Source organism: Oncorhynchus keta, chromosome 14 (genome assembly GCF_023373465.1).
Source record: "Oncorhynchus keta strain PuntledgeMale-10-30-2019 chromosome 14, Oket_V2, whole genome shotgun sequence".
NCBI classification, from domain to species: Eukaryota; Metazoa; Chordata; class Actinopteri; order Salmoniformes; family Salmonidae; genus Oncorhynchus; species Oncorhynchus keta.
Genome location: NC_068434.1, coordinates 25,770,377 through 25,797,040, shown reverse-complemented (window position 1 = coordinate 25,797,040; position 26,664 = coordinate 25,770,377). Strand labels below are relative to the sequence as shown.

The window sequence follows — 26,664 nt, the reverse complement described above, 5'->3', positions numbered from 1 at the left end:
GGTGGTGGCCCGTTCCTGTAGGTTCATGCTCTACAACATCCGCAGAGTATGACCCTGCCTCACACAGGAAGCGGCGCAGGTCCTAATCCAGGCACTTGTCATCTCCCGTCTGGATTACTGCAACTCGCTGTTGGCTGGGCTCCCTGCCTGTGCCATTAAACCCCTACAACTCATCCAGAACGCCGCAGCCCGTCTGGTGTTCAACCTTCCCAAGTTCTCTCACGTCACCCCGCTCCTCCGCTCTCTCCACTGGCTTCCAGTTGAAGCTCGCATCCGCTACAAGACCATGGTGCTTGCCTACGGAGCTGTGAGGGGAACGGCACCTCAGTACCTCCAGGCTCTGATCAGGCCCTACACCCAAACAAGGGCACTGCGTTCATCCACCTCTGGCCTGCTCGCCTCCCTACCACTGAGGAAGTACAGTTCCCGCTCAGCCCAGTCAAAACTGTTCGCTGCTCTGGCCCCCAATGGTGGAACAAACTCCCTCACGACGCCAGGACAGCGGAGTCAATCACCACCTTCCGGAGACACCTGAAACCCCACCTCTTTAAGGAATACCTAGGATAGGATAAAGTAATCCTTCTCACCCCCCTTAAAAGATTTAGATGCACTATTGTAAAGTGGCTGTTCCACTGGATGTCATAAGGTGAATGCACCAATTTGTAAGTCGCTCTGGATAAGAGCGTCTGCTAAATGACTTAAATGTAAATGTAAATGTAATTTTTACCCACAGCGATGAGGCATTTTAATGAGTGTTCGGGCTGACCCCAATTAGTCGACTGGTCGATTGTTTGGTCAATAGGCTGTTGGTCAACCAAGATGGTTTTAGTCGAGTAGTAATATATATATATTTATTACTGCTCGACTAAAACAACGTCAACAGTCAAGAGGCGACTCCAGGATACTGGGTTTCTATGCAGAATTCCTCTGTCCAGTGTGTGTTCTTTTGCCCGTCTTAATATTTTCTTTTCATTGGACAGTCTGAGATTTGGCTTTTTCTTTGCAACTCTGCCTAAAAGGCCAGCATCCCATAGTCACCTCTTCACTGTTGACGTTGAGACTGGTGTTTTAATGAAGTACTATTTAATGAAGCTGCCAGTTGAGGACTTCACTCTGTGAAGGGAGTAGTACACAGCATTGTACAAGATCTTCAGTTTCTTGGAAATGTCTCCCATGGAATAACCTTCATTTCTCAGAACAAGAATAGACTGACGAGTTTCAGAAGAAAGGTCTTTATTTCCCGCCATTTTGAGCCGGTTATCGAATCCACAAATGCTGATGCTCCAGATACTCAACTAGTCTGAAGAAGGCCAGTTTTATTGCTTCTTTAATCAGTACACCAGTTGTAAAAGGGTTTTCTAATGATCAATTAGCTTTTTAAAATGATAAACTTGGATTAGCTAACACAACTTGCCATTGGAACACAGGAGTGATGGTTGCTGATAATGGGCCTCTGTACGCCTATGTAGATATTCCATTAAAAAACATTTAGTTTCCCGCTACAATAGTCATTTACAACATTAACAATGTCTACCCTGTATTTCTGATCAATTTGATGTTATTTTAATAGACAAAATGTGCTTCCTTCAAAAACAAGGAAATGTCCAAGTGATCCCAAACTTTTGAGCGGTAAAATATACATATATGCGTCCATCTCAGTGAACTGATCCATCGCGGAGGCCTAAACTTAAAGCCAATTTATGCTTGAACCGAAAATATGGTTGGAGGCTCCATGTTGGAGGCTCCAAATCGAGCTCTGTACCACATCACCATGCCCCTCCCAAATGTTTCAACAATGCGGAGAGCTCTGTATAGCTCCGCATTGACAGGATTGGTTGACAGTAGGTGGGCGCGGTACATCCGGTATAAACACAAACGCACTTCCTTGACAACAGCTTTGCACTGCTCGGTGAAGCACAAGAAGTGAATGCCCTGATTTCTGCATATCACCGTAAATCTGCATGGCCAATGCAGACGTCGGATTGACAAATTGTTAGCGTTTGATTGTTAGTGTATATTCACCATTACATATACCGTTAATCCCTAATCTACAATGTTTGTTACATTGGTCACGGTAATTACTTTGATGCATTCAATATTATTCCAGTCGTTCCGTTATCATTGTCTGAGTGGACACATTGTTTGCACAACCTATGGTACACTTGTGAGAAACAAGTTTTTATATATTTCATTCCATTTACGAGTTTTGTCAATTTAGTCATCGTCTTTTGTTTGGTGCTCTCCTGTCAATGTTGAGTAAGGACGCGCACGCATAGAAGTGGTCTATAGGTTACCTGCAAAATCTTTCCAGCTGTCTCCCTTTCGATAACCACTCAGGGTGAATGCGAAAAATGTCATGCTCTGATCCAGTGGAAACGTCATAAAATAGGCCTACCTGATTACTTATCAGCGCTTGGCAGGGACTGAAATAGTTTCCGGTACTCATTTTGGGTGCTGGTACTGTTTATAATTTGGTGCAAGAGCTCCACAACACTACTGAGCTAATATTCTATAAGAGGAACAGAAGCTCAAGCAGTAGAACATTTGAGGTGCCAATACTCCGCTCCTCACCAAGTCAAGCACTGCTTCTTATCCCTTGCAAATAGCCTACAGCTGTGTCAGTCCGGAGCTCACTGGCGGGGTAACTCTGAGGGCCCAGAATATTTTACACAAGACAGGCCATGCGCAGCCAATGTGATTTCTAGGATATTCATTTTTATCAGGATGCTTTCTACCTGCAGGCTGCAATGTTTACATTTGTTGGCTTTATGTAGGCTATTTTACATAGTTGGTAATGGCAAATAAGTAACTTTTTCGGGTTGTATCATTTTGATTAACCACATGACAATGTTGAGATATGAAGACTTATTATAAATTTCATGAAACCGTTTCACGCAAATTTACATATGAAAACCATAACTGGCACGCAGATCGGTAGAAATGGTAAGATACATTTGTATTCAACCTGAGAAAGGTTGCTGACTCCTCATGTAGCCTATTAACTTCAGGGGGGTAATGGCAGAATCTGCGAAAGCCAGCAGGAGCGGGAGGAGAATAGTTGGGTCAGCTAAGTTTTTTTTCTCTTCTGGTTATCTAGATCTCTGGCGCCCTCGTGAGGCATGTCTTATTTCATCAAACCATAAACTTCAAGTATTAGACAAGCTCAATGCATATAGATGAATTTTATTAAAACACATAGAGTGTGTCTATATATGGAAAAATACTTTTAAAATGTCAACCAATCCATTGGTAGAAAGACCAGACGACTTTCGGTGGACCAAGATTGTTTTTAGTCAGGGACAATCCTAAAGAAGTATAATTGATTAACTGTTTAATGAGGTCTTTCTATTAAAATGTTTTTTGTTGCTTGTTTCCCTCCAGAGCATGATAGAAAACAGCACTTGAATCAGACTATTATCTTAGGGATACTATGGTTGGTGCATGTGCCTTAAAGTGTTTTTCCCCCCCTTTTCTTCATGTGTTGGTCATTGTAAGTCATTTTTGATGATGCTGTGATAAAACATTTTCCCCAGTTGGGATTAATAAAGTAACACTCTAATATTGGATGTTGCTTGTAGAGGCAGTATGGAACTTGGTAGTGAGTGTTGCAATCGAGGACAGACGATTTTTAGGTGCTTCTGCATTCGGCGGTCCTGTTCTGTGAGCTTGTGTGGCCTACCACTTCGGGGCTGAACCATTGTTGCTCCTAGATGTTTCCACTTCACAATAACAGCACTTGCAGTTGACCGGGGCAGTTCTAGCAGGGCAGAAATATGACAAACTGACTTGTTGGGAAGGTGGCATCCTATGACGGTGCCACGTTGAAAGTCACTGAGCTTCTCATTAAGGCCATTCTACTGCCAATGTTTGTTTATGGAGATTGCATGGCTGTGTGCTTGATTTTACACACCTGTCCGCAATGGGTGTGGTTGAAATAGCCGAATCCACTAATTTGAAGGGGTGTCCACATTCTGCTGTATATATAGTGTATAGTGTGGTCCTTCTGTGGCTCAGTTGGTAGAGCATGGCGCTTGTAACGCCAGGGTAGTGGGTTCGATTCCCGGGACCACCCATACGTAGAATGTATGCACACATGACTGTAAGTCGCTTTGGATAAAAGCGTCAGCTAAATGGCATATATTATTATTATTATTATATTATATGGTAGATCTGTATACAAAATGAACCCAGTCAAAGAGGAGAGCAGCAGGGGTACTCTCGAGAGCAGCAGGGGTACTCTGAAGGACCAAGGTGTAGCTCTGAAAGATGGGCAATCATTTGGGAGAGAGTCAAAGAAGACTGCTGATAATGAAAGAGAACAGGGCTACTAATTGAAGTTGCTAATATGCAGTGCTGGATATTCCTTTAAGAGCAAATCTCTAACCGTAAATCTTTACTAAAAAAGGAATATTAAATAATTTAATGGAGTTGTACACTATCCTGCCATTATACCTATAATTACTTAATCCCAATCATGAAGCGAGCCATGGCCGACCCACCATTATGTACAGAAGTCAGTCATATCGTTATCTATGCAACTACAGTAAATGTTTTAATTCAGCCCTTATCTTAATTATGGTTGATTGGACATCTGCCTGGAAGTCATGATAACAGATAGATAACAGCACCTCATTGAGGGTCATAAATCGTAGCACATTAATACATCATATTCTTCAGTGAAACATGGTTCATTACCACATGAATCACAGTGACTGGGAGAAGGTGTTGATGAACAGAATTTTATGAGGAGGTTCAGAGGTCATTCTGGACACACACATGCCTGCTGGCCTCGCAGTATACAAGCAAAGACAAGTTGGCATTCAGGATCCTGGCATCATTTGTACTTCACCACAGTTCTTTAACAAGTTCTACCTGGTTTGGTGTTATTGTGTAAGCTATCATATAATCTGTGTGTGTGTGTGGTCTCATCATCTACATTGTTTACACTGTGAGCAGAGTTTGCATCAGCGTTACAGATGAGATAAAGGGCTTCCATGGCTGGTTCCTAGCAGCCACTGGTCTGGTGTTACTCTGCTATTGCTCATCCCACAGCAGGGGGGAGCTCTCTGGGTGCTGGGTGTTGCTCCTTGACAGGCCAGGGCTAGCCTGGTCACCACATATCTGTTTGTGCTGGATAGCTAACTCCTATGAAGTTGGATATAGAACAGGCTTGGCCAGGGCCCACTGTGTTTTTGTCCACATAGAAACTGTGTCTGGTGGGACAGACAGGTCCTAAACGTGTGTCTGGGTGGGCGGTGGTGGTGCGTAGGAGTGGACGAGGGTGGCGTGAGCCAAGACAAGCAGGTGTGTTGGGGCGGTCCGTCTTGGCCCTGTCAGCGATACACCATCATTAGGCGGTGTGGGCTCAGCGGGGTGCACCACTACGTCTCCCTGGGCCCTGTGTAATTACGCTCTGACATAATTAACCCAGCAAGCCCATTAGCCAAGCGCTGGCTGGCTGGAGAGAGGAAAAAACCTCTATAATTATGTGTTGTGCGTGTGTTAATGAGGCCAGCTGTGTTCCCATCATACAACACGAACAAATTAATTTATAAGGCTGTGCTTCAAGGTTTTTTTATTTTCATTCAAAACAGTCTTGTTTTTGTTTTTTGTTTTTCTCCAAGTGGTCTTCAAGGTCCAAAAACATAATTTTCTGCTGTTGCAACAAACCGTAACACTGTCATGGATCGAAACTAGGTTGACTGAACTGTTAGTCCTTAGTTCAACCTTCAAAGACAAAGTGCATCATCAAAATGGCTACCTTTGAAAAAGGTTAGCTTTTTAAAATTAAACTAAACAATAACAAACTTAGAGTACGGGAGTCTCCATCCAAAGCAGCTAAAGTCTAATAGTCTTTACAAAGTCATCTATTCTTCTAACAACTGCAGTCACTTGCACTCACAAGGTACAATTATTTAATGTCTATCCTTGTTTCAACCTAGATTATATTGATTTTTGTAGCTACAATAAAACCATTTAACAAAATATAAACTTTGACAAGCAATGAAAGAAATACAAAAATCCTAATACTACAGTAAAATCAGTAGGTTTCTGTGCTGTCTTTTCCATACTACACAACTGATATTCAGAGAGCAGAACAAACGTTTGTCCCTTGACGTCTTGATGTGAAGAAGAGAGTGAAAGATAAAGAAACAGAAAGAGTAATGGTGAAAGAAGTCTTTCACTGACAGACAAGCTGAAAGAGACACTCTTTACCATGCTCTGCTTTATGTGTTCCACACATGCCTTTGTCTGGCAGACTGAAGGACATAGACGGCATTACATCAATAACTAGTGTCTCTACAACAATGTCAAAAGACACTCTTAGAAATATACATAAACAAAAAACTAACTCCACCACTTTAATTGATAGAGTAAGCATTCATGTTTTCTTTCTGCATTACAAACTCATAAGCAATAACTGTTTCGTGAACAACTGAAGTCATGTAGACTTCAGAGCTTGAGTGTCAGTCTTACCATTATATAGACTATATATACAAAAGTACGTGGACAAATTCCATTCAAGTATTCAATATTCCTTTTTTAGTCAAGATTTACAGTTAGAGATTTGCTCTTAAAGGAATATCCAGCACTGCATATTAGCAACTTCAATTAGTAGCCCTGTTCTCTTTCATTATCAGCAGTCTTCTTTGACTCTCTCCCAAATGATTGCCCATCTTTCAGAGCTACACCTTGGTCCTTCAGAGTACCCCTGCTGCTCTCGAGAGTACCCCTGCTGCTCTCCTCTTTGACTGGGTTCATTTTGTATACAGATCTACCATATACACTATATATACAGCAGTATGTGGACACCCCTTCAAATGAGTGGATTCGGCTATTTCAGCCACACCCATTGCAGACAGGTGTATAAAATCAAGCACACAGCCATGCAATCTCCATAAACAAACATTGGCAGTAGAATGGCCTTAATGAAGAGCTCAGTGACTTTCAACGTGGCACCGTCATAGGATGCCACCTTCCCAACAAGTCAGTTTGTCATATTTCTGCCCTGCTAGAACTGCCCCGGTCAACTGCAAGTGCTGTTATTGTGAAGTGGAAACATCTAGGAGCAACAATGGTTCAGCCATGAAGTGGTAGGCCACACAAGCTCACAGAACGGGACATAGCTCTGAAGCAACACTCACTAAGGAGTTCCAAAATGCCCCTGGAAGCGACGTCAGCATAATAACTGTTCGTCGGGAGCTTCATGAAATGGGTTTCCATGGCCGAGCAGCCACAACACAAGCCTACGATCACCATGTGCAATACCAAGCGTCGGCTGGGGTGGTGTAAAGCTCGCCACCATTGAACCCTACCTGTCTGAATGCATAATAGCGCCAACTGTAAAGTTGGGTGGAGGAGGAATAATGGTCTGGGGCTGTTTTTCATGGTTCGGGTTAGGCCCCTTAGTTCCAGTGAAGGGAAGTCTTAACACTACAGCATACAATGACATTATAGATGATTATGTGCTTCCAACTTTGTGGCAAAAGTTTGGGGAAGGCCCTTTCCTGTTTCAACATGACAATTCCCCCGTGCACAAAGCTAGGTAAATACAGAAATGGTTTGTCGATATCAGTGTGGAAGAACTTGACTGGCCTGCACAAAGCCCTGATCTCAACCCCGTCAAACACCTTTGGGATGAATTGGAAGGCCAACTGCGAGCCAGGCCTAATCGCCCAACATCAGTGCCCGACCTCACTAATGCTCTTGTGGCTGAATGGAAGTCCCCACATTAATGTTCCAAAAATCTAGTGGAAAGCCTTCCCAGAAGAGTAGAGGCTATTATAGCAGCAAAGGGTGGACCAAATCCATATGAATTAATGATTTTGGAATGAGATGTTTGACGAGCAGGTGTCCATATACTTTTGGTAATGTAGTGTATCTCTCCCTCCACACACACACACACACACACACTTCCTCTCTGTTCTGAGCACACACTCTACCGGTCCCTCTGGGGTCTCTGCTCCACGGGGATCCATTGGAGAGGCCCAGCTCTTTTATGAACATAATGGATTATTAAGCACCTCAAACATCTCCTGGGCCTTTGTTTATTACTGCTCTTATTAATCACTTGTGCAGAATCTCGTCCCGCCCAAAGGAGCTTTCATTTTCGAAACCGCCACAAACATGGCACACACACATAGCTCACTGAGTTCCCTAATTTTCTATGGAATGTACTCAGCAGCACACTTATTATACAAATCCCCTCAATACCTTACAGGCGTCCATAAGCCTCTCTCCCTCTCCCTCTCTCTCAGGTGTCTGCCAACATATATAGAGAGATACAAGGGGAAATTAATGCTATTTTAATAGAATAGGGTCAACGCAACAGTCAATAATGCTCTGTTCTTACAACCTTGGAGCCAAAGGAAATAACGAACGGACTGAAATATGTACTGCACTTACAATCTCGCAGGCCAAGGAGACTTCCAATACATGAATGTTCACTGTGCAATGAAGTCACAATGCCATGATGGAATTGTGTTTATACAGTACTTGTACCTGGTCCTTGAACCTGTACCATGCAGTAGTATTTTGTCACCACTAGCAAGCACTGTTGGCCCAACGTTTCAGCTGATGCAGATCTCAGCCCTGCCAAGGGCCCAACAAACATAAAACACACAAACACACGCAGGCGCGCACACACACACACAAACATACGAGTGCATTCAGATCAGCACCTCTTCACACACAGTAAGTGAGCTCCCTGCTCAGATGAAAGGTACTGTGTTATTCAGGAGAGATGGAGGTAGAGCGAGAGAGAGGGATGGGTGATCCTGAGAGAGGAGTGTGAGTAAAGAGAGGGGAGGCAGGGCAAACACCTGGAGCGCCAGACTCAGGGCTACGCTCCTGGCGACAAGGCCCGCTCCTCTTCTCACAGTGACAGGTACAAACAGCAAGGTTCAAACGCCGTCTCAGAGTCAGAGACACTCACACAGGAGGGAGAGTGAGGGATAGAGATGAGAGATCAAGAGAGATGAGGAGAGATGAGCAGAGATCAGGAGATATGAGGAGAGGTGAGGAGAGACCAGGAGAGTTGAGGGGAGATCAGGAGAGACCAAGAGAGATGAGGAGATACCAGGATAGACCAGGAGAGACGAGAAGAGACCAGGAGAGATGAAGAGAGACCGGGAGAGAGGTGTAGCCCTGGAGAGCCAATGCAGTCATGAAAACTGTCACTGTTTTTCACATTCTGTGTTGGAGAACTAGTTTATTTACACTGATCAAAAGGTATGGAGGTGAAAATAGAAACAATGAAGCATTGTATACAAGTATTTTTCCAGGCCTGATATGAGTCTTAAAATGCATGACATTATGATTCTGGTGTGTGACAGTTGGGCTTGGAGACCCAATGATAGTTTTTTTATTTGTATAACATTTTCAAGGTGTTCTCATTGCTCAGACCATATACAAAAACATATACTGTTCCCCATAAAATGCATAGGATGTAGTGGAGTTGCCTCATAGAGCACGCCCTGTAGAACTGTTCATGATACCGGTCCAGGTTGCCATAGTCACATTGTCGTGCTACATGTATTTCTTTGTCACAGGAAACAACACCGCTCTGCACCACTCTGGGTGGTACCACTAAAGCTAGCTAACTTCATGATGTGTTCATATCCTATCTGGATGGAGTTAGGACCACAGAGATCTTATTAAATTACTAGAGGGGCTATGCCATAAATTCTCAATGTTCCAGAATGAAGTGAAAATGGCAGCCATATTGTTCAGGGATAAATTCAAACCAGTCTAATTGGAATGAATGACAGTAGAGCCATTATCCTCATTTTACTTATGTAGGGAAATAAAACAAAGGCATGCGATACTCTATATCAAAAATTGTATTGTATCATATAATTATTGTCAACCTAAAATATTGTTATATTATCATAAATACAGTTTATATGGGTTTTATACCAATTTCCGGTATAAGTTGCCTCTAAAATATATGTAAACACACCATAAATGTCAAAAATACACAAGTGAAGCTGAGTCCAGACACATCAAATATAATGATAGCTATCTTGTTTAGCAGCTGGGAATTGATACACTTGCTGACTTTACAGTAAAAACAAAAGCCAAATCATAACAAAATATGAAGAATGAGCCATTAGTATAGAGGATTTCTGTTGACATCAGCCGAAAGAGCAGAGTGATGTGTATGTTAGTGTCTGTATGTCTGCCCGTGGGTGTGTGTGTGTGTTCATAGGAGAGAGCGATAGATAGAGAGAGAGAGAGAGAGAGAGAGAGAGAGAGAGAGAGAGAGAGAGAGCGAGAGATTGGTGACACATAGTGTATAGTATTTCCTCTGTCTATAACATTCATATGAATTGTGAAATTGAAAACAGCATCATAACATGTTCATCGCTATTGTGGATAACTGATACCTGACACCAAACGTCACTGCTAAATGGATACAACAGGTCACATATTGACTTGCTGCCCTTGTCCCCCTCCCCCTCCCTGGCTCTCCTTCTGCATTCATTAACTCTGCTGTCGGCTGCTCTCATTGGACCAATGGCCTTTGAGTGTCAGCAGACCGACCAGCATGCAAGGATCCTTTCAATTGAAATAAGAGGAGCGAGAGAAAAAAAATGCCTGGCAATGAATAGTAATAACGGCATTAAGATTAACGAGCACGGCGTGTAAAGAATAATTGCGTCTGTCAGAATATTAAAAATACATGAGCTGGAGCATTTGTTTGGAGACTGGTGGGAAAGCAGCACATTGTTGTGTTTATTGGGGAGGAGGGAGATAAAGTGGGAACCACAGCCAACTGACTGTCCTCTGGTGTACCTGGAGCAATCCATTCTGGGAAGAGGGGGTGACCTTGGACAGGCCAGTGAGATGCACAATGATAAACAGGCGTTGGATACCGCAGGCCCACCTCACAGTCACTCACAGATGGCATATTCTGTGAGGGGGCCGATACACAAATACCCTACTTGTTGTTGTGACTCCTGTTTGGAATCAGATAGAGGTAAAGAATATCTGAAGGATAATAATTAACATATTTAGACTTTTAGCAATTAGCAGTTAACGACAATTATTGGTATAGCATTATGGGATTAGACGGCAAATAATAATCAGCAGTTTTTGCTTTTACTGCAGTGCAAAAAAACAACTCCAATATTAACTCATTCTGTGTAGTAAGCCCAGGAGAAATCATCCATGCACACACCTGCAGTGACACACAGTATAAGAGCTAAGACTAGAGCCTCCGATGAGGGAAAGTCTCCTAGATGCTAATGCTAGCGCAGGTCTAGGTAAAATCAGATGGAGATGAGTGTCTGGATTTGCTAATCAAAGAACACCTGATGTAGCCAGAGAGGCCCACACTTTTAGACAAGGCTCAACCCCCAACCCGGACGGACAATCAAAGAGAACTGATTGTTGGGATTGGATGTCCACTTCAATGTCATATATGTTTACAAATTACATCACATTGGTCAAATGTACAGAAAATAGGAACTGATTAGAAAGTGAGTATGCATGCGTGTGTGTGTGTGTGTGTGTGTGTGTGTGTGTGTGTGTGTGTGTGTGTGTGTGTGTGTGTGTGTGTGTGTGTGTGTGTGTGTGTGTGTGTGTGTGTGTGTGTGTGTGTGTGTGTGTGAAAGTAAAAGTTCAATTCCATCCTTATCCTAGCTACAAGGGTTCCGATACAGTTTAACTGCCACATGGTTTATGAATACACTTTCTTGTCAATGCCTGTGTTGTCCTCGTTGCGTTACATTACCACTGTTGGTTCAGTCTGCTCTTGATAGAAAATGTGTTTATGACAAAATATAGCCCCTAAAACCATCCTGGGTCCTCCATTAAGCCCTTGATATGTGAAAGTGTAGGTCAAGAAATCAAACTGAATACATCTTAAAAGACATCCATTTCTTATCAAAAAAAGAACTCAATTCAAAGTGTGTGGTGCAATATCAAGCAGGAGACTTCAATGAAAAATGGAGACCTTTAAAATTAAGTCGCTATTTCTCCGACATCCACTTTTATCTTGAATTCATTAAATCTGTAAACAGCATTCTCTACTCTTGCCATGAGTGTTCCTCTGATCTAGCTGGAGATTGGACTGTGTTTTCCTCTCGTTTCCTGCAACAAAGAGCAATACTGTAAAGTTTTCCCCGGCACCAAACAACAACAGAATAAACACAGTCTTTCTCCCCATCCTTCGCGCCTTCTCTTTCTCTCTCACTTCCCCTGCTGGTCACATCAGGCCTGCGTTTCACATTAAGACAAGCTACAGTTGGCTTTTAATTGGCCCTCTGCAATCACCAGCCTATCCCCACAAGGATCGGCTCTCCTCAGCAATGCAACTCTCAAGGACCAGCACTCAGGTTTTGAAGTGGCCCCACACAGTCTTGGAAACCACAGAGAGCACAGACTCTAAAACATAGATAAGAGCTACAGTCTTATGATGTTACAGGATATTTAATCTGTATCAGAATGTTTTTAATGGCATTATACCCATAAATAACACAAGTAACTGTAACACACAGCTATTAATGTTCCCAATGTTGAAGTAGGCCTACTCCCTCTTATCAATGTTCTTGAAGTTTAACACTTGCGCGCACACACACACACACACACACAAGTACTGTTAAGGCTCAGACACACCAATAGCGTTTGTTGGTTGAGAGTACTTAGCACCTCTGAAAGTAATTTGCGAACTGAGTGCGCACAGCATGTAGAATCAAGTAAAGAATTATGGCGGGTGGTCCCTAAAACATTGATTGGCAGACAAACAAAGCAAATAATGAAATCATTACAATTGGTAAACTCTTCAAGCATTGTGTGTGTGTGTCTAAAAAAAATGAACATTTTTAGAAAGTGCCATACTGGGCTACCATAATACCCATGTCCTGTCCAGAAACAACCCCTAGCCCCTCAACATCTGCTCTGTCAACTTTGTCCAACTGTCTGGAAGAGGTTAAGTCTTGGATGCAGAACAACTTCCTCCAACTCAACAGCAGCAAGACCGAGGCAACTCCTGCAGCATCCGCCCTGCTATCTCTCCTCAGTCATCACCAACCTGGGTTTGATATTCCGTGCACTCTCCTTCAATGCCCACATTAAATCACATATGTATAACGTAATTTATAAGCCATGCCAAACTGCTTAATGCACCCAGGACCCGGCTCCAAACAATCCATAACTTTTCCTGCCACGTACCACATATTTGGAACTCCCTTCCTGAAAAGACTGTTCACCGTTGGGCTTTTAAAAATAAAAATCTATTTCATGCACTTTGCGTTAATTCATGCATCTGTCCTCGTGCTCCTAGACCTTAGTGCTGCTTCTGATACCATCGATCACCACATTCTTTTGGAGAGATTGGAAACCCAAATTGGTCTACACGGGCCCGGTTTAGATCTTATCTGTTGAAAAGATACCAGTTTGTCTCTGTGGATGGGTTATGCTCTGACAAATCAACTGTACATTTTGGTGTTCCTCAAGGTTCTGTTTTAGGACCACTATTGTTTTCACTATATATTTTACCACTTGGTGATGACATTTGGAAACATCACGTTAACTTTCACTGCTATGCGGATGACACACAGCTGTACATTTCGATGAAACATGGTGAAGGCCCAATGACAGCTTTGCACACTCTTGCACACTCTTATACCAGCTTCACCAGGAATGCTAAAACTAAAGAAAAACTCTTGAATGAGCAGGTGTTCTAAAACTTTTGACCGGTAGTGTAGGTAGCTAGGATATGTCAGTCTGCTAACAATTTACAGTTTATTAATAAGTCAATACACACTAAATCTTATGCAAACATTTGAGAAATAATACTTTATCTTGGCATTGTGGCACGGTATGTGCAGCTATTAATATATTAATTAATAGATAATAGATCTGTGGTGTGTATTCATGGGTGCCTTGGGAAGCCAGGCTTCCCCAAATAAAGTGTCTCTTTCGTCTCTCTGTGTTTCATAAATGTTCTTGAATGTACAGTATTGCACCGGAGAAAGCATCCGAGCGCCCCTCTGTCTCAGGATGTGTAGCCCATTTATCAGATTCTGTCTGATCAAAAAGAGTATGACATTGTTGTTGCCCGTAGCATTGAATGCAAGGGAAGCCAGCGAGCATTTGGCCTCCCCTTGATCATTTGTTTTATAAAATAATAGCCAACTGAGTGAGCTCAGCTGTGAATGGTCCTGGTGCACCAAAAAAAAAGTGTCAAAAGGAAGTTAGTTTGGATTTGGCTTCAAACCAATCACACCATATTAGAAGCTAAACATTAGCAACACATCTCGTTGTGTCATTGTCCTCCGGTGGCTAGCTAAAATTGTGCATTCCTAAATTAGCCATGGATGGAGATAGGAATTTGGACTTGTGGTTTTACTTCATTCTCCATACTGGCTAATGATTATAACGGTGATTTAATTCTCCATACTGGCTAATGATAATAACAGTGTTTTAACTCTCCATACTGGCTAATGATTATAACAGTGATTTAACTCTCCATACTGGCTAATGATTATAACGGTGATTTAATTCTCCATACTGGCTAATTATTATAACAGTGATTTAATTCTCCATACTGACTAATGATTATAACGGTGATTTTGATCAGACATTGTGCCCCTGGACTGAGAGGATGGACCTTCTTTTCTTTCTTTTTTGTACTTTTTACCCCCTTTTCATGATATCAAAATTGGTTGTTACAGTCTTGTCCATCGCTGCAACTCCCATACCGACTCGGAGAGGCAAAGGTTGAGAGTCATGCAGCCTCCGAAACACGACCCTTAACCCGGAAGCCAGTCACACCAATGTGTCAGAGGAAACACCGTACAACTGGTGACCGAAGTCAGCATGCATGCGCCCGGCCCAAGGACATCGGCACAAGGACATCCCGGCTGGCCAAACCCTCCCCTAACCCGCACGATGCTGGGCCAATTGTGTGTCGCCGCATGGGTCTCCCAGTCGCGGCCGGCTGGGAACCCGGGTCTGTAGTGATGCTTCTAGCACAGAAATGCACTCTGGAGGCACGAGAGGATGGAAGTTCAACATGTAGCTAGATGTAGTACGTTAATGTTAACTAGCTGGCCTGCCACATTGTTGCCCATGAAAGGAAGTTAGGCAAGTGAGCAAGCATTTTAGCCAGGTAGCCTAGGACAATCAAATCTAAAAACCTGTACTGTATGACAGTCATAAACCATTTAGGCAACATGAAAGAGGAGGATGGGACTGGTGTTTCTCTACAAGTAGGGCGACTCAGGTCTTTCTACTTGCACGCACGCACACAGAAATCATTCGGATACCATGGACCGCCACATCATATTTAGCTAATGTTGATTGGACTAAATCGTTTTTGATATATTTTAGTTGTCACTGTATTAGGACTAAGCAGAGGTGATTAGATGTAGAAATGTTGAAATGTTGAAGTTGAAATGGTGCTGGAATAGTGGAGGCAGCGCCTGTTTTCTTTGTGACTGGCGGTAACTCTCTGTGGTTCTAAATCAATAGTTGTTTAGTAGTCCGAAAATGTCAGAAACATGAACTTGCTTGACCATGCTGTAGGTCATGTAACTGCTTGGTACATGCGGTATGTTTTGTGGATGATGCTCTCAGGTTTTCTGATGAAACAAAGGTGTGTTTGAATTTATTCTGCCACTGTATGTTCTTATTGTCTCGGCCTTAGGCTTATATATCATGGTGTCAGAGCATATGAACTAATAGGTTATACAGCAAACAACACAATTATCACAACACATTTTTCCCGGGCTTGGCTTTACCAGTGATTTTACCCACACACCGCTACTTTAATAGATTCATAGAATAGAGATAGAAGGGTGAACTCCTACTTTGAAAGGACATGAAGTGAAAGGACATGAAGTGGTGGCTGTGCACTTGACCAATGACAGGCATTCCAAATTGAACCCCGTCCACATGTGAAAGTTGAAATATCAAGTCGTTTTGGGTTTTATAGCAAAAACTGAAGAAAAAAAGCCATTTTTTATATTTATATAAAAAAAATAAACAAACTGTTTTCATGTTCCCGATTGCGCCGCTTTAACTTGGAAAGCAAACGATCAAAACGTACACAGACCATTATCTTACCTCAGGAATCTTGACTTAATGTTGTCCATGACATAGGCTAATTAATTAACTTGACTGCTCTAACAACATTAGACACCAAAATGTTCTGTCAATCTTTTGGCTGTTGTTCAGTCTTGTGCAGCGTCACACAAGCTCTTTATCACTTGACTGTCATTCAGAAAATCCTTTCCAGAATCAGCTGATGTTGCGCGACAATGTCCCCACATAACTAAACAGCGAGATAAAGGTGCATGAAACAACTATTATGCATGATTATTGAAGAACCCCGTTAATGACAGTATACATTTTTGTTTTATTAGTCATGTTAAAGTTACTCTTTCAGTTAGAAGTATTCGATTTTGCAACCACATAATTATTTTGGATGTGTGGCCATGACAACCGTTTTCCCACCATAAGATAGCGAGATATGTCACGACATCCGCCGCTCCTCTCCTTGTTCGGGCGGCGTTCGGCGATCGACGTCACCGGCTTTCTAGCCAGTGGCGCTCCATTTCTCATATGTCCATTTGTTTTGTCTTGTTCCATACACACCTGGTCTTCATTCCATAACCCCACTGCATGTATTTAGTCCTCTGTTCCCCTCCATGTCTTTGTGTGTTTATTGTTATGTGGATATTGTCAGGCGCCATACTTTTGTTACTTTCCGTGTTTTTGGCACGTTTATGTTTTTATGCGCTGTGATTTTTGGACCGGAATAAAGGTGCACCTGCTTACTACAATCTGCTCTCCTGCACCTGACTTCACTTCCCGTACACACCCCTAACAAGATACGAAATGTTAAGGAGGTACAGTACAATTCCGAAATCTCCATACAAAAAAAAAAAGTGTACAACAGCAATATCCAGGAATTTTACAGGATCAAGTTCAATGTGCAATTAAATAGTTAAATGCTTACTATATGTTATAACGACAAAAAGTATCATGCATGTAAGAAAGAAAGGTAGTGTTTTATGTCACACGATTTTTGCCAAATCTGTGAAGACTCCAAGCATGAGAAACCGTTTAAACATACACTACCATTCAAAAGTTTGAGGTCACTTAGAAATGTCCTGGTTTTTGAAAGAAAAGCACTTTTTTTGTCCATTAAAATATCAAAATCGATCAGAAATACAGTGTAGACATTCTTAATGTTGTAAATGCCTATTGTAGCTGGAAACGGCTGATTTTTTTATGGAATATCTACATAGGCGTACAAAGGCCCATTATCAGCAACCATCACTCCTGTGTTCCAATGGCACGTTGTGTTAGCTAATCCAAGTTTATCATTTTAAAAGGCTAATTGATCATTAGAAAAACCTTTTTCAATTATGTTAGCACAGCTGAAAACTGTTGTTCAGATTAAAGAAGCAATAAAAGTGGCCTTCTTCAGACTAGTTGAGTATCTGGAGCATCAGCATTTGTGGGGTCGATTACAGGCTCAAAATGGCCAGAAACAAATACCTTTCTTCTGAATATCGTCAGGCTATTCTTCTTCTGAGAAATGAAGCCTATTCCATACCAGAAATTGCCAAGAAACTGAAGATCTCGTACAACGCTGTGTACTACTCCCTTCACAGAACAGCGCAAACTGTCTAATAACCAGAATAGAAAGAGGAATGGGAGGCCCCGGTGCACAACTGAGCAAGATAACAAGTACATTAGAGTGTCTAGTTTGAGAAACAGACGCCTCACAAGTCCTCAACTGGCAGCTTCATTAAATAGTAGTCGCAAAACACCAGTCTCAACGTCAACAGTGACGAAGCGACTCCGGGATGCTGGCCTTCGAGGCAGAGTTCCTCTGTCCAGTGTCTGTGTTCTATTGCCCATCTTAATCTTTTCTTTTTTTGGGCCAGTCTGAGATATGGCTTTTTCTTTGCAACTCTGCCTAAAAGGCCAGCATCCTGGAGTCGCCTTTTCACTGTTGACGTTGAGACTGACGTTTTGCAGATTTCACTGTTTCAAGGACAAAATGACATGTATTTAAGTATTTTGTTATTGTTGTTGATGTTATTATACATTTTCCCTAAAGTATTTATAATTTCTTCCATTTTTGATTTGTATGTTTAGGTCACAATATAATTTTAAAGTATGCATTAAGTTGTCTGTAATAGAATAAACATGGCAGAAACGAATGTAGACATTAATAAATGCTTTTCTATAGCTTCCAAAATATATTTTACAATGGTGAGAGAATGCCAAGATGGAGGCGTGGCAGCTTAACACAGTGGCCCCTATCAGTCCTCTTGTGTACTGTATATATAAATCATTGAGTCTAACGGTCATCTCGCGCAAAACTGCGCCTCCTTCGATATGTTTTTTTTTAACGAAAATGTGTCAGTTTGTCACATGTTCAACTACTTAAGACATTGGCTTGAATCTAGGTTGTGCCTTTATATTGAGAAAATGAACAACTAAGGAATAGTTTTTCACTTCTCTCATCGACTTCTCAAACCCCAAACCACAGCCTGGTCTGCTTTGTCTGTTTCGCAAGCGTTCCCGGAAGTCTCGCGATGTTACGCCTCTTGGTTTAGAAACTCTGTGGTTGACCTAATGATGTTGACTTGTGTTTGGTGTGTAGTTGATCTGGCTGGGAAGAGTGATCTATGGGAGGGTTGTTAAATGAGTAATGTATGTTGTCTGTGTCTGTGTTGTGATGTGTGTGTGTGTGTGGCTCTGTTCCAGGTGGGAGACTCACCTGGGGCTTCGATAAGCTGCTTGTAGATTCCCAGGAATGCAGACTCTGCCTCCTTACTGCGCTTGTTCAGAGCAACCACCTAGAGAGAACAGGACAGGACACAACCGTCAGGGTGACACTCAGGCATCAATACTACACCTGTGCTGAATGGACATGTATTGACCCATACACACCACCAATCTACATTTAAATGCATTCTACACTGTTTTGACATATGAAGTAAACAGCCAGCATATAAAGTAATTGTGCAAATGAGACAGACAGAAACAAAGCCACAATGATCTATCTGTAGAAGTTAATCCCCAACATGACATTCTGATGGCGTTTGTGTGCTGAGTTATGTGAACAAGGTTCTGAGGTAATACTGCAAGCTGATATTTGGCCTCTTAAACCCCAACGTTGCAGTGTGTAGTGAGGTGACATTTGTCCTGTTAAAACGCAGGTGCTGGTGTGCTCTATGAGGCATGTCAGCGTCTGTGACCTCCATCACACCGGCACCCAGACCCTCCTGCTATTCTCCACTCCACGGGTGATGCAAACCAATTAACAATTCATTAGGAGGGACAAAGAAGGGAATTAGGCGCCACCTGGCCCCATGGAGAGGGCACCTGCCCTGGTGGATATATGGGTTACAGTCCTCATAGCTCCTATAATACACCAGCAGCCCTGTTGTCGGAGGATGTCATTGGCTGAATGTCTTATAGATGTAGGATCTTCATTTGATTACTCTTTTGTTGCTGAGATGAAGGAAATGCAAACTTGTAGAGCATTTGAGTTTTAAAAAAGCTCTTAAAGTTTTTATTTCCACATGGAAATTTCAGACTTAATTTGCCCCAACGAAAAATGCAATCAACCCCTACAAAGATGTTGAATAATTACAAACCACTTTTCCTGTTGCTGCAGGATTCTTTTCCTGCTGTAGCAAACATGCTCAAATTAAGATCGTACATCTTTAGTTTAGCAACTCTGAAATATTACATCAGCTCCACTCCAAATGTCCCTCCAGTCCAAGAGCAGACTGAAAGCTAATTATTTCCATCTATTGTCTATAGAATTCCTGTCAGTGTCATAGTTTTGATCTGATCAGACACAATGACTTCTATTGAAGGGGCCAAGTGTATGGTTACGTCTGAGACGTTCTTTAATGGTCTATCTTCAGCTCAACAATAGTATTGTGGAACACTGACTGAAAAAACTTATGAGAATGGTGGAGAAACTGTTTAGAGGCTTATAAATAACAACTGTGGAAAACAGAGAGAGACAAAGAGCCCTTGATTTACTGGAAATGGCTTGTGTCCTCCCTGGAGAGGCAAAACGACAGCATCATGTTTAAAGAAATATCATAAAGATCAAACAAATCCCTCCCATCACTCCCACTCAGAGTTCATGGAAAAGCTGGAGCCCAATCAATACAGATGTAATAGTCTGCAGCTCTCAGCCGACTCCTCTACTCTCTCTCTCTCTCCCGCTCTTCCTCTGCGTTGTTGGTTCAGCAAATAGCCTTCACACGTATAAAATAAGTGGCCTCTCTATACAAAACATGTATACATGCATATATGTGTGACTGACTCCAAAATCCCAAAACAATCCAAAATCCAAATGACGAAATGTAGTTTGCTGTGTGTGCCTGTAAACCGATCCACCCTCAATAAAGAAGAACCGGTAGATATTAACATTATTCACATATGTATAGGCTACTTGCCAGCTGTTTCTAAATGTCAAACGCCCTTTGTCTCCCTGTCAATGAGATGCATTAACAAAGACGAAGGCTACTGTCCCATTGTGAATGATGCCATGGTGAGCTCATTGACTGTCAACTGTGTCAATGCATTGATGAACCCATCAAACAGGGCCCTGAACTGCAAATGTAAAAAGCACAGGACCTGAGAATGCAACAGGCTCCATTTTCCTGGCCCTTCATCATCCTTTAACGAGAGAACATGGAGATTACCTCCACAATCACACCATTAACCTGTCTGCAGCTGCTAGAGTAGACATCTATCACATGCCTGATGCCTCCTCACGTGAGCACACTCGGTATGTGTAACCCTCTCCCCTTACGCACGCTGCCACTACCATCAAATCAAATGTTATTTGTCACATGCACCAAATACAACCTTGCAGTGAAATACTTACTTACAAGCCCTTTAACCAACAATGCAGTACAAGAAAATACCCCCCCAAAAAAGTAAGAGATAAGAATAACAAATAATTAAAGAGCAGCAGTAAATAACAATAGCGGGGATATATACAGGGGGTACCGGTACATAGTCAATATACACGGGCACCGGTGTCGAGGCAATTGAGGTAATATGTACATGTAGGTAGAGTTATTAAAGTAATAATAACAGAGAGCAGCGTAGAGGGAGGGTGCAAATAGTCTGGGTAGCCATTTGATTAGATGTTTAGGAGTCTTATGCTTGGGGGTAGAAGCTGTTGAGAAACCTCTTGGACCTTTTTATTTCACCTTTATTTAACCAGGTAGGCTAGTTGAGAACAAGTCCTCATTTGCAACTGCGACCTGGCCAAGATAGAGCAAAGCAGTGTGACACAGACAACAACACAGAGTTAAACATGGAGTAAACAATAAACAAGCCAATAACACAATAAACAAATCAATGACACAGTAGAAAAAGGAAAGTCCATATACAGTGTGAGCAAGAGGCATGAGGAGGTAGGCAATAAATAGGCCATAGGAGCAAATCATTACAATTTAGCAGATTAACACTGGAGTGATAAATGAGCAGATGATGATGTGCAAGTAGAGATACTGGTGTGCAAAATAGCAGAAAAGTCAATAAAATAAAAACAGTATGGGATGAGGTAGATAGATTGGGTGGGCTATTTACAGATCGACTATGTACAGCTGCAGCGATCGGTTAGCAGCTCAAATAGTTGATGTTTAAAGTTGGTGAGGGAAATAAAAGTCTCCAACTTCAGCGATTTTTGCAATTCGTTCCTGTCACTGGTAGCAGAGAACTGGAAGGAAAGGCGGCCAAATGAGGTGTTGGCTTTGGGGATGATCAGTGAGATATACCTGATGGAACGTGTGCTACGGGTGGGTGTTGTTATCGTGACCAGTGAACGAAGATAAGGCGGAGCTTTACCTAGCATAGACTTATAGATGACCTGAAGCTAGTGGGTCTGGCGACGAATATGTAGCGAGGGCCAGCCAACTAGAGCATACAGGTCGCAGTGGTGGGTGGTATAAGGTGCTTTAGTAACAAAATGGATGGCACTGTGATAGACTGCATCCAGTTTGCTGAGTAGAGTGTTGGAAGCTATTTTGTAAATGACATCGCCAAAGTCGAGGATCGGTAGGATAGTCAGTTTTACTAGTAAGTTTGGCGGCGTGAGTGAAGGAGGTTTTTTTGCGAAATAGAAAGCCGATTCTAGATTAGATTTTTGATTGTAGATGTTTAATAGGAGTCTGGAAGGAGTATTTACAGTCTAGCCAAGACACCTAGGTATTTATAGTTGTCCACATATTCTAGGTCAGAACCGTCCAGGGTGGTGATATTAGTCGGGCCGGCGGGTGCGGGCAGCGAACGGTTGAAAAGCATGTATTTGGTTTTACTAGCGTTTAACAGCAGTTGGAGGCCACGGAGTGAGTGTTGTATGGCATTGAAGTTTGTTTGGAGGTTAGTTAGGACAGTGTCCAAGGAAGGGCCAGAACTATATACAGAATGGTGTTGTCTGTGTAGAGGTGGATTAGGGAATGGCCCGCAGCAAGAGCGACATCATTGATATATACAGAGAAAAGAGTCAGCCCGAGAATTGAACATGCCCTCCGATTTGACACATCTTTAGGGATCTCAGAGAATACGAAAGAGAGGTTGAACAGGTTGGTAATAGGAGTAGCAACAATGGCGGCGGATAATTTTAGAAAGAGAGGGTCCAGATTGTCTAGCCCAGCTGAATTGTACAGGTCCAGGTCTTACAGTTCTTTCAGAACATCTGCTATCAGGATTTGGGTGAAGGAGAAGCTGGGGAGGCTTGGGCATGTAGCTACGGGGGGGCCATGGCCAGCCGTTGAGAAATGCTTATTGAAATGTTCGATTATCATGGATTTATCAGTGGTGACCGTGTTACCTAGCCTCAGTGCAGTGGGCAGCTGGGAGGAGGTGCTCTTGTTCTCCATGGACTTTACAGTGTCCCAGAACATTTTGGAGTTCGAGCTACAGGATACGAATTTCTGCTTGAAACAGCTAGCCTTTGATTTCCTGACTGACTGCGTGTATTGGTTCCTGACTTCCTTGAAAAGTTGCATATCGTGGGGACTATTCAATGCTATTGCAGTCCACCACATGATGTTTTTGTGCTGGTCAAGGACAGTCAGGTCTGGAGTGAACCAAGGGCTATATCTGTCCTTAGTTCTGCATTTTTTGAACGGGGCATGCTTATCTAAGATGGTGAGGAAATTACTTTTAAAGAATGACCAGGCATCCTCGACTGACGGGATGAGGTCAATATCTTTCCAGGATACCCGGGCCAGGTTGATTAGAAAAGGCCTGCTCGCAGAAGTGTGTTAGGGAGCGTTTGACAGTGATGAGGGGTGGTCGTTTGACCGCGGACCTAGACTTGGCACTCCGGTACTGCTTGCCGTGCGGTAGCAGAGAGAACAGTCTATGACTAGCGTGGCTGGAGTCTTTGACAATTTTTAGGGCCTTCCTCTGACACCGTCTGGTATAGAGGTCCTGGATGGCAGGAAGCTTGGCCCCGGTGATGAACTGGGCCGTACACACTACTCTCTGTACTGCCTTGCGGTCGGAGGCCGAGCAGTTGCCATACCAGGGAGTGATGCAACCTGTCAAGATGCTCTCGATGCTGCAGCTGTAAAACCTTTTGAGGATCTGAGGACCCATGCCAAATCTTTTCAGTCTCCTGAGGGGGAATAGGTTTCATCGTGCCCTCTTCATAAAGGTCTTAGTGTGCTTGGACCATGTTAGTTTGTTGGTGATGTGGACGCCAAGGAACTTGAAGCTCACAACCTGGTCCACTACAGCCCTGTCGATGAGAATGCGGGCGTGCTCGGTCCTCCTTTTCCTGTAGTCCACAATCATCTTCTTTGTCTTGATCACGCTGAGAGAGAGGTTGTTGTCCTTGCACCACATGGTCAGGTCTCTGACCTCCTCCCTATAGGCTGTCTCATCGTTGTCGGTGATCAGGCCTACCACTGTTGTGTCATCAGCAAACTTAATGATGGTGTTGGAGTCGTGCCTGGCAGTGCAGTCATGAGTGAACAGGGAGTACATAAAGGGACTGAGCATGCACCCCTGAGGGGCCCCCAGTGTTGAGGATCAGCGTGGCGGATGTGTTGTTACCTACCCTTACCGCTTGGGGGTGGCCCATCAGGAAGTCCAGGATCCAGTTGCAGAGGGAGTTATTTAGTCCCAGGGTCCTTAGCTTAGTGATGAGCTTTGAGGGCACTATGGTGTTGAACGCTGAGCTGTAGTCAATGAATAGCATTCTCACATAGGTGTTCCTGTTATTCAGGTGTGAAAGGGAAGTGAGGAGTGTAATAAAGATTGCATCACATGTGGATCTGTTGGGGTGGTCTCGGGTTTCTGGGATAGTGGTGTTGATGTGAGCCATGACAAGCCTTTCAAAGTATTTTATCGCTACAGATGTGAGTGCTACGGGTTGGTAGTCATTTAACAGGTTACTTTAGTGTTCTTGGGCACAGGGACTATGGTGGTCTGCTTGGAACATGTTGGTATAACAGACTCAGACAGGGAGAGGTTGAAAATGTCAGTGAAGACACTTGCCAGTTAGTCAGCGCATGCTCGGAGTACACATCCTGGTAAACCGTCTGGCCCTGCGGCCTTGTGAATGTTGACCTGTTTAAAGGTCTTACTCACATCGGCTGCGGAGAGCGTGATCACACAGTTGTCCGGAACAGCTGATGCTCTCATGCATGTTTCATCAAAGCACCTCGGAGATGTGGTGTTTAATGTCTGATCTGAGGGACTCGTCCACTCATTTAGCAGACACTCTTATCCAGAGTGACATACAGAAGCTATTAGGGTTAAGTGCCTTGCTCACGGGTACGTCGACCGATTTTTCACCTCGTCAGCTCGGGGATTCCAACCAGCGCCCTTTCAGTTACTGGCCCAGGTACTCTTAGCTACTAGGCTACCTGCCGCATACATAACCTATGCTACCTCTCCATTGTGTATGTTTCAGTATGTATAGTAGTATGATACAATGTATCTAAATGTACAGTGCATTCGGAAAGTATTCAGACCCCTTGACTTATTCCGCATTTTGTTACGTTACAGCCTTGTTCTAAAATGTATATATTTTTTTTACATTTCCTCATCAATCCACACGCAATACCCCATGATGACAAAGCAACAGGTTTTTATACATTTTTGCAAATGTATTAAAAATGAAAACTGAAATATCACATTTACATAAGTATTCAGCCCATTTACTCTTTGTACTTTGTTGAAGCACCTTTGGCAGTGATTACAGCATCGAGTCTTCTAGGGTATGGACACTACAAGCTTGGCACACCTGTATTTGGGGAGTTTCTCCCATTCTTCTCTGCAGATCCTCTCAAGCTCTGTCAGGTTGGATGGGGAGCGTCACTGCACAGCTATTTTCAAGTCTCTCCAGAGATGTTCAAATCGGGTTCAAGTCCGGGATCTGGTTGGGCCACTCAAGGCCATTGAGACTTATCCTGAAGCCACTCCTGTGATGTCTTGGCTGTGTGCTTAGGGTCGATGTCCTGTTGGAAGGTGAACCTTTGCTCCAGTCTGAGGTCCTGAGTGCTCTAGAGTAGGATCTCTCTCAAGGATCTCTCTGTACTTTGCTCAGTTCATATTTCCCTTGATTCTGACTAGTCTCCCAGTCCCTGCCACTGAAAAACATCCCCACGCATGATGCTTCCACCATCATGCTTCACCGTAGGGATGGTGCCAGGTTTCCGGCAGACATGACGCTTGGCAAACAAGCCAAAGAGTTCAATCTTGGTTTCAACAGACCAGAGAATCTTATTTCTCATGGTCTGAGAGTCCTTTAGGTGCCTCTTGGCAAACTCAAAGTGGGCTGTCATGTGCCTTTTACTGAGGAGTGGCTTCCATCTGGCCACTCTACCATAAAGGCCTGATTGGTGGAGTGCTGCAGAGATGGTTGTCTTATGGCTTCTCTGAAAGTGATGTGATGAAGGTTAACTTCACAAGCAGTAAACAAACACCCAGTGCAGAGAGAGCGAGACAGTGAGAAAGCAAAAGAGAATGAAAGCGAGAGAGCGAGAAAGTGAAAGCGAGAGAGAGAGAGAGCAAGAGAGAGGGAGACACTACGGAAAAAGAAGGAACAGCACGTCAGAAATCAGCTCAATGTAATTGAAGAATCCATAGACTAACCACTTCTGGGAAAATTGGAAAACACTAAACAAACAACAACACGAAGAGTTAACTAACAAAATAGAGATGTTTGGATAAATCACTTCTCCAATCGTTTTGGATGTATAACAAAAAACAAATACATGATCAAATACAAATCTTAGAATCGACTATTAAAGACTACCAGAAGGGGCCTCACGAGTGGCACAGTGGTCTCAGGCACTCCTTCGCCGTGCTTGAGGCATCACTGAACACCCAGGTTCGATCCCAGGATGTGTTACAGCCTACTTTGACTGGGAGACCCATGATCGTCCGGTTTAGGGGAGGGTTTGGCCGGCCGGGATTTCCATGTCCCATTGCGCTTTAGCGACTCCATGTGGCTGGCCACCTGCAAGATGACTTGGTCGCCAGCTGGACTGTGTTTCCTCCGACACATTGGTGCAGCTAACTTCCGAGTTAAGCAAGCAGTGTGTCAAGAAGCAGTGTGGCTTGGCAGGATCGTGTTTCGGAGGACACATGGCTCACAACCTTTGCCTCTCCCGTGACCATGTGGAGCTGCAGCGATGG

General features: G+C 43.2%; 1 protein-coding gene across 2 annotated transcripts in view; it reads right to left on the bottom strand.

Moving 5' to 3' along the window:
- The window catches only part of LOC118393082 (homeobox protein cut-like 2), a 133,055-nt gene that overhangs the window by 24,960 nt on the left and 81,431 nt on the right, over positions 1–26,664 (bottom strand). For both annotated transcript variants that reach the window (XM_052461405.1, XM_052461406.1), the window contains exon 4: positions 18,749–18,827. In XM_052461405.1, coding sequence (XP_052317365.1) covers positions 18,749–18,827 — 79 coding nt within the window. The remainder of the gene's footprint in view (positions 1–18,748; positions 18,828–26,664) is intronic.